A 15,034-nucleotide genomic window follows, 5' to 3' on the forward strand; every position below is an offset into this window, starting at 1 on the left:
CCGTTCCCCTGATTCTCCCGCTTCTCCAACCGGAGGGAGCAGACGACCAACCACTTTTTCTTCGCGCAAGTCCCCAAAGTCGGAGACGACCGTCCCCTGCGCCAAAACATTTCGCTAACAGTCCAACCTATTTACTTCTGTTCGAGCCTTCATCTGAAGCAGACATCGATCCTCCACGGTGCAACTTCAGCTGACTCTCTCTCTCTTCCTTGCTGTGTTTCCTCTCCACTCCTCCCTTTCGGGTCGTTGTGTCTCTCCGCTCCGCTCCTCCGTCTGCGCCTATAGATCCCCCGTCCCTCTCGCTTCGAAGACTGGATACCGCACACACAATAATCTAGAAGCAAGATGACCGAAAAACCTTTGGGCTTCGGCTACCAGATTGGTGCCGGAGCTATTGCTGGTGTCTCCGAGGTAGGTTCAAGAACCTAGAAGACCAGAAGGAAAAGAAGGCGGCTTATTCAGAGCTCTGGCTAATCGAAGTCTTTAGATTCTCATAATGTGAGTTCCAGTCGCGCATACTGTGCCCAGAAGCGCAGAATATGACGGAACAAACTATGTCGATCTTTATCTGACTTTGTTATTCAGGTACCCGTTGGACGTGGTCAAGACGAGAGTGTGAGTCCGATCACGAGAAGTCCCATACAGCGCAAGCAGCATCTAGCTAACCGTTCCCTGCTCTGTCGTCAGACAACTCCAAGGCAGAGCCCCCGTCCCCGGTCAAGACTACTACACTGGCATGTTCGACTGCCTACGCAAGATTGTCAAGAATGAAGGTCCCTCTCGGCTATATCGTGGCATCGGCGCGCCCATAATGATGGAGGCCCCCAAGCGAGCCACGAAATTCGCCGCAAATGATTCTTGGGGTGTATTTTACCGCAATCTCTTTGGCGTGGAAAAGCCCACTCAACCCCTCGCGATCCTTACCGGCGCGACAGCCGGCGCGACAGAGGCGTTCGTCGTCGTACCGTTCGAACTGGTCAAGATCAGATTACAAGATCGCGCGTCGGCGGGGAAGTATAACGGAATAATGGACTGCGTTGTCAAGACAGTGAAGAGCGAAGGACCCTTGGCCCTGTACAACGGATTGGAATCAACTCTGTGGCGACACATCCTCTGGAACGCAGGGTATTTCGGCTGCATCTTCCAAGTCAAATCGCTGATGCCCAAAGTCGACAAGGCCGAGCGCGGAAAGGCAATGCTGAACGACTTCATCTCGGGCACGATCGGTGGCACCATTGGTACGATCCTGAACACCCCCATGGACGTGGTCAAGTCGCGGATCCAGAATTCGCCCAAGATCAACGGCCAGGTGCCCAAGTACAACTGGGCTTGGCCTGGTCTGGGCACGATCATGAAGGAGGAAGGTTTCGCGGCGCTGTACAAGGGCTTCCTGCCGAAAGTGCTGAGACTGGGCCCCGGAGGCGGTGTGTTGCTGGTCGTCTACACCGGGGTGATGGATTGGTTCCGAAAGATGGGCGCTCAGCCGATCGGCTGAGTGGAGTGAGTGTGCGCGGGAGAACAAGAGAGAGAGACAGAGAGAGAGAGAGAGAGAGAGAGAGCGCGCGCTCTCGTCCTTTTCTCCTCCTCCACCCCAGATCGAGGAGTTGAGCATACAAGTACAGGACTCGAAAGGCCTCTTGGATACCCGGCCCAAGACAACGAGGAAAAGAGAAAGATCTCGTCGGATAGAAGCAGATAGAGAGGATGCTCTTGTTTTCCCTGCTCGCCTGGTTCGGCGCAAAATCTGGGAGGGGTACTCGGTGCGCATTCAAGTTTCAATTGAGCTAAGTTCTACACGTTTTACTTTTCTGTCTTGGAGCCCCTTTTTTTTCTTCCGCGGGAAAATGAAGATAGAGAGGAAATAAGAAGGGGGGGGGAAATTAGAGAGCGGTTACGCCGTTTCTTTTGCTTAGATTCGGTCAGCGTTCGTTCTATGATTCCAGCGACATGCCCGCCGACTACTATCGTCGATTTGGCCGCGCTATAAACAACATACTTAGCCCCTTCGTCCTCCCGAAATGGGAGAGGGCTACAGACAAGGGGAGAGGGAGACCCACGGAGGAGAAACGCTGAAGCAAAAAGGGACGGCTGTGCACTTGGCCAAACAAGTATGTATTCAGTCGCCAATTGCTCTCTCAATAACTTTTGTAGCTCAAGCAGGCCCTATGGTAAATACATAGTCCGACTTCAATGTCCGGACGTGCACAACCCGACGCTTCACATACACACAGTGCACAGTGCACAGCGCACGGCGTCAAGCGCGAGGTGCTAATGTCAACGCCGATACACATGTTCGTACCCAAGCCAATGCATATGCCAATAACTCCACTTTGATGTTCAGGACATGCTCGATGTTGCAAGGTCAGGGCTTTCTGGCCAGCCAGAAACCCGATTTCACTTTGCGCGTCGGATATACCATCTCGACCTGGTCCCTTCTTCGAGCTCGACAATAACTTTTGACGGTGATTGATGCTGTGTTTTCTGTTTTGCTTCCATATTGACATGTTCGTGCGCTGCGCCGTTGCTGCATCTCGATTTGCTTTTGTTCGCGTCGACGCCGTTGTTACCATTTTCGCTTGACCTTTCTTTTGGATCCTGTTTAACATCTGCCTCTGCAGACGTAGCGATCTCTTCGTCATTTATTTTGATGATGATGTCCCTGATGGGTGGTGTCTTGGGACCAGCTGCTTCGGTCGCTTTCGGGCGTATCTGGAGAGATCCCTCGGTTTTCGCGGGCGGCGAACTGGCATTTCTCTCTTCAGGCATGGCTTGCTCTTTGTTGGAACTCGGCTTCTTTGTAAACGGATCCTTCGTGGTTAAGGACTTTTCACTGGACCACAGCTTCTCCTTCAACGCTTCTTCCCAGCCTGCCCGGCGAGCAATTTCTTCCAAGACCAGGTCACACTCGCCCAAAAGTTCAATGTCAACCTTGACCCCTTCCCGCTGGCAACGGTCCTTACTTATCCATATCTGTGGCACTGTTACAGGGATGTTGAGGAGCATTTCATTGACAGGCTCGACTTTCAGAGATGTGCCAACGATGACGAGCAGGTCCACTTTGCTTTTGTCAATTTTCAGTCGAGGAGCGTAAGAGTCAGCTATGTCCTCGCCGAAGAAGGTCATGTCCGGTTTGAGCAGGCCCTTGGGAAAATCAGTTTTCGCCGCTGAATCTTCGGAGTCCGTATCTTCGAATTCGTCCCGCTTGCGTTTCTTTTTGCCGCTGCGTCCGCGGTGCTTGGTGCTAGCTCTGGGTTTTGGACCCCCGTCGGCGAGGGTGCATTTACAATAGGGCACTCCTCCCGCCCGCACAACAGGCATGTACTTCCTGGCTGTCGTCCGTTTCCCACAGCTCATGCAGGTGGCGGTTGCCAACGTGCCATGACATTGGATCAATTTCGAGGGTGAGACACCGGCAGCAAGCTCTAGTCCATCAATGTTTTGGGTGTAATTGGTCAAAAGCTTCCCCTTTGATTGCAACATAGAGATGAAGGCGTGCGTTAAACTGTATTTTGGAACTAGAGGAGCAGAAATATCATGCGCTGGCTTGCTCGGATCGACGGCCCTGTCAGCGGGCACAAGGCCCTGCATTTTCGGAAACACCTTTGCAGCCTGTTTGAAAAACTCTTCGGGGTCGGCTTTGAAATTGTCGATGTGGAAAAGTTCCTGTGGATCATCATATACCGAGTCAACGAGCAGGTTGTAAACACCGTTAGCAGAACGAAAATCGGGTACTCCCAACGAAGTCGAAATGCCAGCGCCCGTCAAGACAATGATGTTTTTCGAGGATTTGAGGAGTGAAACGGCATGATCCAGCGTATAATACTGATTCAAGCGGGGTCGGATTTGTGGAACTCTCTTCGCGGGGGAAGAGAGTCGTCGGGGTGGGAGGGATGACGCTCTGTCCATGTTTAATTGATGAATACGCAGTAGCTTAGAAGGCGATGGCCGATCGGGTGAAATGTCGAAGTAAGAGTTGCCATCTCGAGGGGCAGGGGAGTGAGGTGCTGAAGTGGCCATCGTTGCCACGATCAAACGGGCTGCGTAAACCGAGTGGTTGAGAGATATTCAGCGTTGAGTCTGGGCGTTGTCCCTTTCAAGTCTTCGATTGCAAGAACAAGAGATTCCGACTGACAGCATTCAGGCTTCGCATGGTGCATGGTCATCTGGGTAAGGCTGAAGAGTCTGTGCGTCCGGGGCGGCAGTGGAAGTTGCAGATCTCGAAGATTCGAAACGGGGACAATTGAGTCATGACTGTCGACCAATACACAGGCGCTCGGGGTCGAAAAAGTGTCAGAGCAGTTTTCTCCTGGGGTGCATGCACAATGTTTAAGGCAGAGAGGTCTTTGACAATTGCTGAGTCTGCCTGAGCTGACCAAAGAGTACGGAGTAGGGGGGCGCATGTGGTTCGAGCGTCTCCTGAGCCTTGAGGCTGTGCCCTTTCTTGGAGGGCACGATATGACATCATGGCGCAGAGAAGCACGTGCCCACGCTTCTCGACGCGCTTCCCACCTGAACGCGACTTGGGCCGTTGTGTGGGTTGTGTCGACCTTTCGTCCACCATGCTCCACCACAACATCGAGGAATCGTCCAGTTTTTCTATCATCTATCACACTCCATGACCGATACCAGAACTCCATTTCCCCTAACATTATGCCCTCCGGCCCATTTGGCGTGTCATCGCAATCGAGGAGAAAGCTCAAAGCTTTTGCATTCGACGAAAGACTGCTGGGCGGAGACGAAGACAAGGAGAATCAATCGGATCAGAATGCTATCACAAACCCCAACTCAGATGACTGTGACCGTCAGGACGAGGTCCCCGAGCCTAGAGTCCCTCATACACCCGCAGTGCGCATTCCCATCGAAGACCTCATTGCAAATACCGAAGATGCATACAATTGCGCTCCACCGATAGGGACGCCCAAAGACCACGTTCTCTGGCAGACACACCCGGACAGCTCAGACGCCTCAGCAGTAGCTGGCGCCACGCACAGAAGCAGAAAACGCGCTCACAGTTCCTCACCCTCCTCCTCACAACAGCTCTCCGCACACAAGGATGCCTTGAATCTTGACACCCTCAACAAGTCCCTCCGCACTCCCAACAATGATCCCACACAAGATCTCTGGAACAGGTACACAACCGCCAATGGATTGAAGAAAGACGGGAAAGAGCCCACTTTGCCTGCATATGTCCATTTACTTCCTTCATCCCCTCAAACACCGAGCACTACCAGTAAGGACAGCGGCTTGAGACGAACACACAGCTGCGGGGTTGAATGGCCCACGTCAAAAGCGAAGCGCCGAAGGGTAGAGACGACCCAGCATCACAGCCGCACTAAAGAGCTATTTGCCGCTTCCCGCAAGGAGATTCTGCGCCGTGATCTTTCCAATAATACTCGAGTTGGTCTTCTGCTTGACAGAATCCAGGAGAGTTTGACCAGGAAGGCCGATGCTGCCGAAAGCCCCTCAAGTTCCTCGCCACTTCCAGACAGACGCTCGCAGGCATTTGTTTCGCCAACGAAGCCTCCGAACAGAACCAGGCAAAGGTCCGCTGGTCCAGCAGACGCAGCTCACGCTCCCCGAATAGCTCATTCACCAGAGACTGTGGTCCCGACCGAAACATTGTCATCGTTTGAATTCAGCGACGATGGTCTCGATGTTGAAGCTTTCGAATGTGTTGAACGGGCCCTCGAACAGGTCGAGGCGAAGATCGAAATAACCCAGACTGAACCAGATCGCAAAGTGGACTGGCCGAGTACGCGGCCGAGTGCTCAATACCACGATAAGGTTGGAACCCTCCAGCTTGATGGATTCGGAGACCAAAACGAGAGGCAACGAAATGAGAATCAAAAGCCACTCCAGTCGGGTGTTGCTGCAGAATTTGATGAATTTGATGATGATGACGATGACGATGAAGAATTGATGAATGAGATGCTTGATCTTGCTGCACAGTATGATTCGCAGTCGCAGGCCGTTGCAGCCGATCCACAAGCCTTTGCGAAGCCTACTTCAGCGACCAATCCACAATCCAAGCACCTTGAAACACTCGATGAGTTTGAAGACGTATTTGATGACGATGATGAGCTCTGGGAGGACATTGCCAATGCGACCTATGGAAAAAGCAGGACACCAATTACATCCAAGGATCATGTACGTTCTTAATAGATTCCAATCTGATGATGCGCATGCTGATAGAGTGAATAGAGATCAATTGACAATCGAGCCATCAAACGTTATCTCGTAGTGGAGGTCTTTGAGAGTGAGTATGAGTACAAGCCCGGCCGCAAAAGACCTGAAAAAGTATAGCCCCCCTTCTTTCGCCAATCTCTGAGCACTGACCGGATTTAGATGCTTTCAGTCAAAGATGAGAGATCTAGCATGTGCTATATTATCCTGTTACGGGAATCCTGGTACGATACCAGATGCATCAAAGGATCTTATGTTCACGTCATTGGCCAATTTGATCTCACGGGCCAGTGCATCGTCAACGATGCCGACAACATGGTCATTATCCATCCTGACCATCTCATTTCCTCAACTGTGGTCGGAGATTCCTTCACCTGTATGCGGCGTGCCGTGCTCCAAGACAGAGTAAAAGCCACCAGCGCAGCGAGTCAGCCTCAGGTTTACGGCCACATCCTGCACGAAGTGTTCGGGCGTGCTTTACAGATAAACAGATGGGATATCCAGTCCTTCAGAGAGATCATTGACAAGATTCTTCCTTCTTACGTCGAATCGCTGTATGAAATCGGCGTTCGACTGCATGAAGCAACGGAATATCTTCTTGGAAAGACACCGGAACTGATGGCATGGGCTAGTGTTTTCGTCGGCGACACTTTGTCACTAGATGCTCTCATCCGTGACCGAAATGGCCTTCTCGTTCCCGCCTCCATTAATAAGTTGCTTGAACTCGAAGAACATATCTGGTCGCCTATGTACGGTCTCAAAGGCAACATCGACGCCACAGTTCAAGCACAGATGAAGCTGCCGAATGAACAATCAGCCAGGACTCTGCTAGTGCCCTTCGAGCTGAAGACCGGTAAGAAGGACAATGTGGAGCAGCACCGTGTGCAAACAGCACTTTATACTCTGCTCTTATCAGACAGATACGATATCACTGTGACATGCGGCGTTCTCTACTACCTGGAAACCTCCAAAACATACAGGGTTGAAGGCATCAGAAACGAGATACGCCACATGATCATCCAGCGAAATGAACTGGCATGCTATGTTCACGACAAGTTAGCTTTGCCACCCATGATCAAGAAACAACACCTCTGCAAAAGCTGCTATTCAAAGGCGGCTTGTTTCACCTACCACAAGCTGTCCGAAAATGGCACCGCAGAAACCAGTGGTCTGGGGGAGAAGTTCAACGAAGTTGTCGGCCACCTGTCACCGGCGCACCAGTCTTTCTTCAAAAAGTGGGATGATTTGCTCACGAAGGAAGAGCGTGATTCCATGAAATTCCGCCGCGAGCTCTGGACAATGTTGAGTTCAGAGCGCGAAACACTTGGACGCTGCTTTTCAGAGGTAGTCATTCAGCCTGGATCAGCCCTTGAAAATGCTGAAGGCTCCAAGATCAACCGATTCGAGTACACCTTTGTCAAGCATACGCACCGCCCCGGCTTCTCCTTCAGGGATTCACAGATCACCACCGGGGAGCCAATTGTGATATCGGACGAGAGAGGACATTTCAACTTCGCAGCCGGTTTCGTCACCAATGTACAACCTAGTAGGGTGGTGGTAGTGGTAGACCGGAAACTCGAACGCGCACAAAAGAAATTGGAAGGCTTCGACCCTGTGGCCAACCAAGTATTTTCTGGTCGTATGGATGTAGCTAACAACAGCAACTCCCAGACTTCACAACGCGACGAACCCATCCTCTATCGGATCGACAAGGATGAATTTGCGAACGGCATGGCTACGGCAAGGAACAATATCCTTCGCATGATGGAAAAGGATCTCTGGCGAGCCCGAGAGCTTCGTCAGTTGATCATCGAGAACAGGCATCCAGAGTTCACGGTCCCTTCAACCGCTTACACTCTATCTGGACCTGCTTCACAACAGAATCTTAATGCTGATCAGCAACGAGCCATTGAGAAGGTGATGAGTGCCAAAGATTATGCCCTCGTCCTCGGAATGCCAGGCACGGGGAAAACCACAACTATTGCTCACATCATCCGCGCGCTTGTGTCACAAGGCAAATCAGTCCTTCTTGCCTCGTACACACATACTGCTGTGGACAATATCCTGTTGAAAATCAAGGGTGATAACATCCCCGTCCTGCGGATTGGAGCTGTCAACAAAGTGCATCCTGAGGTGCAGTCTTTTGCAGATATCTCAGGGATCCCCAAACGCACGACCGAAGAGCTTCACGTGTCGTGGCACGAAAGTAAGGTTGTGGCAACTACTTGCCTTGGTGTCAACCATGGCATTTTCAATGCCCGGACATTTGACTACTGCATCGTGGATGAAGCTTCTCAGATCACATTGCCGGTGTGCTTGGGACCGATTCGCATGGCCAGGACTTTTATTCTCGTGGGTGACCACTACCAGCTACCACCTCTCGTCCAGAATAAACAGGCTTTGGAGGGCGGTCTAGATGTGAGTCTGTTCAAGTTATTGTCTGATGCGCAGCCAGACTCTGTGGTCAACCTGGAACACCAATACCGTATGGCGGAGGACATCATGCTTCTGTCCAAAGAACTTGTCTATTCAGGCCGAATCAAATGTGGTAATGAAGCTGTTGCCAGACGGATGCTTGACATCCCAGACCTTGATGGCGGGATGGCTGCGCATCATTTCACAGCGTCTGCCCTGGCAAAGACCAGCAATCACAGTACGCAGACAGTTTGCCTCGCCACCCCCAGCTGCTGGCTCCGACGCGCACTCTCGCCTTCTTCTCGCTGCCTCTTCCTCGACACTGACAGTTCCACACCCAGAGGTCTGGCACGAGAAACCGTGGCAGGTGCCCGAATCACCAACACAATCGAATCAATCCTTACAGCACAGCTGGTCACCGCCTTAATTCACTCCGGCGTCGCAGCCCGATCCATTGGGGTAATCACCTTCTACCGTTCTCAACTTGCACTCCTAAAGAGCGACGTGAAAGCCCTCGCTGGCTCTGTTGCGTCAGGCGAGGTGGAAATGCATACCGCCGACAAATATCAGGGCCGAGACAAGGAGGTTGTGATATTGAGCTGTGTGAGGAGTAACGAGAACAACCACGTCGGAGACCTTCTCAAAGATTGGCGACGAGTGAACGTTGCAATCACGAGGGCAAGGAGTAAGCTGCTGCTCGTGGGAAGTAGGAGCACTTTGGAAGGAAGTGATGTGCCCATCTTACACGGCTTGACAAGGATTATGGGGGAGAAGGGGTGGATCTTGGAACTGCCAGGTAAAGCTTGTGAGACGCATTACTTCGAGAGTGCGATCACTCAGGCCAACAACGGTGCTACGCAGAAGTGTAGTGTTGCTGGACTTTTTGGTGTGGAAGAAGCGAGCAGTTCACCTCTATCACCATCATCAAAGAAGCAAAAGCGATCGATTCGGCAGACGAGCGAGAATAACTACAGCAATAAGAGTCCTGAGAAGAAGCAGAAGCGAAGCCCCTTCAGAAAGCCGGACAAGGTTGTGAGAGGGACTGCACTGGTCGGTGGCCCTGATGGCGGTCTGCGGAAGTTCTTGGATAAACGACCTGTCTTACGGGATGTTTTGGGTGAGCTCATCAGCGGTGGCTACGAAAAAGACTTGGACAAGGAGAACATCCGCCTCGATGCAGATATGGATATGGACATGGATGCAGATTTCGACCTTGCGGATTTTGGAGTATACTGAAAGCACGGCAATGCAGCGAGTGGAAGTTATGGAGTTCAGGGAGTGTTATTCGGACGTTGGCTCATCTGGAATTTAGATTATTCAGGATAAAGTCTTCTGAAGCTTTGGGGCCACATCACAACAGGTTGGACAAAAGCACCATCATGAGGTATGGCATATTTGTGTGGGTTTGGAGCGAGGTTGTAGCATAATTGCCTCGTAGAGATGCGAGGGAGGGCTACGAAGAGAGCCGAAGATCAGCAATTGAATGAGAGGTTGATGGTGAATACGTGCTATACCGGACGCAGAGAAGAATGTGCTGGAGAAACCTTTGAAGTCATGGTATTCCTGGTATCAGTGGCTTCTCGAGCGCTGCAGCCTGATACATGCCACGCTAAACCCGCTTTGGATGTTAATATCGCGTTTGTTTCGCAGCCTCGGCCACTTCAACCCCCAAGGCTCCCACCTCCCTTGCAGTTCTTACTTTCTCAAAATTGGTAGCATTTCTGTCGCTACTTTGAAGAATCCTTTGACTTGCAGCTCACGCCTCTGGCCAGAACTGAAGACCTTGCTTCTGTCCCAGAATTATTGTGTTGCTTGGGTCCCCCTAGAGCCTCGTTTGCAACATGCTTGTCAAGGCGATACCTCGCTAGGTAACTTCAGGATAACCAGCGCCTAACAATATGGCCGACCATGAAGTTTATATTGGGCAACGCCGCAGCTACGGGGGCGCACTATGCACTGTGCGGTATCGTGGTCCTCTTTCCAATACGAAAGGCGAATGGCTGGGGATCGAATGGGACGACCCTAGCCGTGGGAAACACAACGGGCAACACGAGGGTCAACAGATTTTTCAATGTCTGTCGCCCTCCCCAACAGCTGCCTCTTTCTTGAGGCCTTCCCGCAATCCAGACCCAGAACGGGCGCTTCTCGAGGCAATCAAGTTCAAGTATGCACCCGTCAACAATTTAAGGGCCAATGCCGCCTCTGCCCGTGAGGTGGACGACATGATTGAGATATCAGGAAAGGTGGTGGAAGAAGTTGGCTTTGAACGAATTCAGAAGCAATTATCAGTCCTGGCCGATCTCAAGATTGTCCTCGTCGACGAGTTAGTGGTTTCAGGCATCGCCAGACATGGCTCTTCGACTCAGCACATTCGCAATGCGCAGCTCGAACTTGAACGCACGTGTCCAAACATTGTTGAACTAGACCTGGGTTGGAACATCATCGAAACCTGGCAAGACATTGTGGACATGTGCGTGCCGTTTCGGAAATTGAAGATCTTGAAAGCGGGCGGACTGCGCTTGAGGGACTTTGAAGCCGACTATTCGCAGGAACCTCATCCTTTTGAGAACGTCGAGGAGTTGCATCTCAACGAGTGTCTTCTCACTTCAAGACAGATCATCGACATTCTCTTTCCGAAAGGACAATGTGCCTTTCCTTCCTTGAAGACGTTATCGCTCTCCCTGAACGAGCTGGACTCCTTTGAGATAAACGGCACGACGGGGGTTGGCCAATGTCCGGATTTGACCACGTTGATACTCGACAATAACCGATTTGCAGACCTATCTTCTTTACCCGTCCTCTTGACTTTGTTTCCATGCCTCAAGACACTGTCGTTCCAGGGAAACACAATATCTGATCTAGGCCTTGACACTTCTGGCGCCCCTAGACCTTCCAGCATCCCCAACCTCGAAACCCTGAATCTGGCCAACAACAAGATCCGAGATTACTCGTTTGTCAACAGTCTTCCAAGCCTATTCCCTAGCCTCATTTCGCTGCGTATTTCACGGAATCCATTGTACGAACCAACCAAATCCTCAGACGAGTCACCGGCGCCTTCTTCTGGCCCTCGGCACCAGCAACAGGCTCAGAGCACAACATCGGACTCTACTTCGTACTACCTGACGCTGGCGCGGATCCCCAATCTCAAATCCCTGAACTATACGACTATCACGCCGCGGGACAGAGAAGAAGGCGAGATCTATTACCTCTCGATCGCGGAGAAGGAACTGCGACCCCTGCTCCAGCGAAGCACGGGTAAGCGGCCGCCAGACCAAGTGTCTGAAACGTCACCACGTCTCTCGCCTCAAGAGACGGTCGAGCTGGCCCGGAAAGCCCACCCCCTCTACTCCCGGCTCTGCGAACAGTACGACCGCGAGGACATTCTCCTCCGGTACCTCCAACCGCAGTCGTCGGCGAAACCGCCCTCTTCAGACTTATCCCAGGACAAGTCCGACTTCGACGCCTACGCTCCCGGCACGCTCGGCTCCCGCCTCGTGGACGCCCACTTCTACATCCCTCCCGCTCGCGCGTCTGCCGCGACGCCCGAGCCATTCCACCGCTTCCTCCCGACGACCATCTCCGTGTACCGCCTGAAATCTCTGCTGGCGCGGCACTTCGGCCTCCCACCGCTGCAGTTCAGGCTGGTCTACGAGTCGCATGAATATGACCCCGTCGAGCCGATCACCAGCACCAGGAACCCGGCTGCGGGCACGGGCGATGGCAAAAACGCGTGGGAGGCGTGGGGCAACTGGGACGTCGACGGGGACGAGAGCGTAGATGATGGCAGTGATGGTAGCGTCAGCGCTAGCAATGGCGATGGCGATGGCGATGGCGATGGCGATGGCGATGGCGATGGCGATGGCGAAGGCGAAGGCGATGGCGAAGGCGATGGTGGCGAGCAAGAACCGGGCCAGGGGAACCATCCCCGCCACCTGTCGTCCGCTGCAGTCGACCACGGACACCTGCTGGACGACCGAGAGGCCCAATCCACGACGGCTTCCATGCCGATGTACATCACGCGCCAGGGCAACCGGTTCAAGAAGCGCGAGACCGAGATCCTCGACGGGATGCGCCCGTGGGGGGATTTTCTAGACCTTGATGACGGTCACGGCCACGGCCACGGCCACGGTCATGGTCACGGTTTGCAGCTGGGAGGGACCCATGCCGACCACTGGAGCAGGACGAGGAAGGTAGAGGTCCGTGTTGAACCGCATGGGACGGTAGAAACCAATTGATCACAATGTGTCTGGGACAGAGAGAGCTCCCGATGCTTTTTGCAGAATTACTTTTTTTCCTTTTGGTACAGTAGAGTAGATAGACGGTGCTTGCTTGGAGAGACCAACAAAGCCGATGTTCGCACGATCGATCTTCAAATGAGACCTCCCATACGCGTCTCAATCATCATCCAGGTTGCCGACAATGACCTTCTCGTTCCTCAAATCCACCACCTCCTTCACCCGCGCCTTCTCCTGCCCTCGACCAATCCTATCCGCTCTCGCCTCCTCATCCGCATCCAATTGGAACTTTCTCATTCGCGAACCTATCCTTTCGTCGATGACCATGTCTCTCATCCAGATGGGCTCGTAGAGTTCGTCATCATCCTTGCGGGGTTTGCGCACGGATTTGTGCCATTTGGGTTCCTCTTGAATGAGGAGAGACTGTTGTTCCCATGCTGTCTGACTCTGCGGAGACGGTGACATCGAGGAAGAGGCGTCGGATTCAGGTGCTTTGGTAGCCACAGGATCCGCATCAAGACCTGACTGATCTGTAAAGAAAGTGGTCGTCGAGGCACTCTGTTCGTACGGCCTGCTAGCGGCAAGGACAATGGCTGCTGTCTCGCGGCCAATTTGATCCGCCAGATATCGACGCGTAAGGAAGTTGTATATCCTTTGAGGGGTCTTGAGGAAGCCCAAGAGATGCTGCTGATGGATTGGCTGAGACGGTTCAAATATGCTCGGAGTGTGGGGCGATAAACTGGCGGATGGATATTTGTCGATGGATAGGTATGCTGGCGGTGGGTATGGTTTCTTCTTTTCCTCTTCCTTCTTCTCTTCTTCGCTTGCTTTCTTTTCTGAATCGGGTTTCGACATTTCTGCACTTTCTGTGGCTGTTGGCGAACTATCCGTTCGAACTTCGATGGGAGGATGTGGAGACAAGGGATCTGCTTCCGAAATGGAGACAGGTTCAGGCGGTGCTGGAGGTTCATCTACTGGCCCTAGCCAGCCCTCATGCAATCCTCTTATGTATTCCTTCCAGGTATGTCTTCCAAGGACCAGATCCCCTCGGACTCCAGGCTCCGGCACAATCTGCATCTTATCCCGAATCATATCAATCGCTGCCTCGGTATCCATCTCTGGCTCTGTTGAATTAGGCTCTTTTTCGCCTTTTTTCCGCCGTAGCCTTCGTATTTGTTCTGCTGTTCCATATCGGACGTCCCCTTCCTTCCGGCCTTCGATTACATCGTAATCCATTGCCGCGGCGACAAGAACGGGCTTGACGTAGTCTTTGAAGTACTGTCTCGAAGGTCTAATGCCGTCACCCGGAGGAGCAGATAAGAAGACCGTCAACTTGCGGGGCATTTGGTTCGCTGGAAGAGGCTCTTGGGCGATGTGAGCGACTAAGTCGCACCATTTTTTTTGAGCTTTCTTCTTTTCCCTCCTGTCATAAACAACAGCTGCAGTCCAGGAGCCGACGATGGTTAAGAAGATCATCCAATTCCGCGAAGGCAATCTCAATCGGAGGTTGGGCATCCCTGTTGCACGTCAGGCAAGATTTAAAGATATTGGCTGCTGAGAGACTGACCCATCATCCGAAGAGCGGGATTTTGTTTGGGGGGTTTAGGTGCCTCATATTTGGCACCCTGAGGCAATCCATCTGGCTTGGGAGGATTTGAGCTGTCGGCCATGGTGTTGATGGCGCTCCGGCCTCAAGCTTGTGGAAAGCAAGATAGTATGATCGCTCAGATGGACCTTGCGCATGCATGGTTTGCCCAGAGAAAAAAAGTGACGGTCGGATATGCTGCTCCGACGATGGACTCTGAGTGGACTCGGCCTACCTTCCCCTGCAATTTGGTTATTGGCCTATCTTCCTCCCCCCTAAAGCAGTCTAGGTGAAGTAGTGAGCCTCGCACGGGCAAGCAGCAGACTGGAACCCTTTACCGCTCATTCCAAACACCGGGAGTAACAGCACCCACACCTCTTCACCATTGTGAAAAGAAACGTCTCTTGCTCCTTGACTTCATACAGGCCCATAAATAGGTCCACTGTCTGATGCAGGAGCTGAGAGAGGGTTGCTTGGAGACTCCCACCCGAGACACTGGTTACCTTGATGTCTTCCGCTTGTCCGTCTGCCCCGAATCATTTGATCTTGTGCCTGTGCTCTGTGATGTCAGGGTCACCATGTCATCCGAGAAGCTGTGCAAGATAAAGACGGAAGT

The 15,034-nt window shown here is 52.4% G+C and overlaps 5 protein-coding genes across 5 annotated transcripts; 3 read left to right on the top strand and 2 right to left on the bottom strand.

Moving 5' to 3' along the window:
* Positions 1 to 35: 35 nt before the first annotated feature.
* Positions 36 to 2,158, top strand: PV07_03564 (uncharacterized protein). Its single transcript, XM_016390292.1, has 4 exons — positions 36 to 411; positions 488 to 498; positions 586 to 615; positions 688 to 2,158. The coding sequence occupies exons 1-4, from the start codon at positions 346 to 348 to the stop codon at positions 1,493 to 1,495; spliced, it is 915 nt and encodes a 304-aa protein (XP_016252194.1). The 5' UTR covers positions 36 to 345; the 3' UTR covers positions 1,496 to 2,158.
* Positions 1,983 to 4,392, bottom strand: PV07_03565 (uncharacterized protein). The gene has a single exon (XM_016390293.1). The coding sequence runs from the start codon at positions 4,015 to 4,017 to the stop codon at positions 2,395 to 2,397; it is 1,623 nt and encodes a 540-aa protein (XP_016252195.1). The 5' UTR covers positions 4,018 to 4,392; the 3' UTR covers positions 1,983 to 2,394.
* Positions 4,393 to 4,577: 185 nt separating this feature from the next.
* On the top strand, positions 4,578 to 10,088 carry PV07_03566 (uncharacterized protein). The gene is made up of 3 exons (XM_016390294.1): positions 4,578 to 6,147; positions 6,202 to 6,297; positions 6,346 to 10,088. Exons 1-3 carry the CDS (start codon positions 4,651 to 4,653, stop codon positions 9,832 to 9,834), a joined length of 5,082 nt encoding a protein of 1,693 aa, XP_016252196.1. The 5' UTR covers positions 4,578 to 4,650; the 3' UTR covers positions 9,835 to 10,088.
* Positions 10,089 to 10,283: 195 nt separating this feature from the next.
* PV07_03567 (uncharacterized protein) lies at positions 10,284 to 12,938 on the top strand. Its single transcript, XM_016390295.1, has one exon. It carries the CDS (start codon positions 10,497 to 10,499, stop codon positions 12,831 to 12,833), a length of 2,337 nt encoding a protein of 778 aa, XP_016252197.1. The 5' UTR covers positions 10,284 to 10,496; the 3' UTR covers positions 12,834 to 12,938.
* PV07_03568 (uncharacterized protein) lies at positions 12,798 to 14,574 on the bottom strand. Its single transcript, XM_016390296.1, has 2 exons — positions 14,401 to 14,574; positions 12,798 to 14,350 (listed from the first exon to the last, which is right to left on the bottom strand). The coding sequence occupies exons 1-2, from the start codon at positions 14,501 to 14,503 to the stop codon at positions 12,993 to 12,995; spliced, it is 1,461 nt and encodes a 486-aa protein (XP_016252198.1). The 5' UTR covers positions 14,504 to 14,574; the 3' UTR covers positions 12,798 to 12,992.
* Between the last annotated feature and the right edge of the window lie 460 nt (positions 14,575 to 15,034).

The sequence above is a fragment of the Cladophialophora immunda genome (assembly GCF_000835495.1).
Source record: "Cladophialophora immunda strain CBS 83496 unplaced genomic scaffold supercont1.2, whole genome shotgun sequence".
Classification (NCBI taxonomy): domain Eukaryota; kingdom Fungi; phylum Ascomycota; class Eurotiomycetes; order Chaetothyriales; family Herpotrichiellaceae; genus Cladophialophora; species Cladophialophora immunda.

Bases quoted from the DNA above. Each gene is read 5' to 3' on its own strand.
- PV07_03564 (XM_016390292.1), top strand. From the start codon at position 346: ATGACCGAAAAACCTTTGGGCTTCGGCTACCAGATTGGTGCCGGAGCT. The intron at 616-687 runs GTGAGTCCGATC...CTCTGTCGTCAG, and splicing joins GACGTGGTCAAGACGAGAGT to ACAACTCCAAGGCAGAGCCC.
- PV07_03565 (XM_016390293.1), bottom strand. From the start codon at position 4,017: ATGGCCACTTCAGCACCTCACTCCCCTGCCCCTCGAGATGGCAACTCT.
- PV07_03566 (XM_016390294.1), top strand. From the start codon at position 4,651: ATGCCCTCCGGCCCATTTGGCGTGTCATCGCAATCGAGGAGAAAGCTC. The intron at 6,148-6,201 runs GTACGTTCTTAA...TAGAGTGAATAG, and splicing joins CAATTACATCCAAGGATCAT to AGATCAATTGACAATCGAGC. The intron at 6,298-6,345 runs GTATAGCCCCCC...GACCGGATTTAG, and splicing joins GCCGCAAAAGACCTGAAAAA to ATGCTTTCAGTCAAAGATGA.
- PV07_03567 (XM_016390295.1), top strand. From the start codon at position 10,497: ATGGCCGACCATGAAGTTTATATTGGGCAACGCCGCAGCTACGGGGGC.
- PV07_03568 (XM_016390296.1), bottom strand. From the start codon at position 14,503: ATGGCCGACAGCTCAAATCCTCCCAAGCCAGATGGATTGCCTCAGGGT. The intron at 14,351-14,400 runs GTCAGTCTCTCA...GACGTGCAACAG, and splicing joins TCCCGCTCTTCGGATGATGG to GGATGCCCAACCTCCGATTG.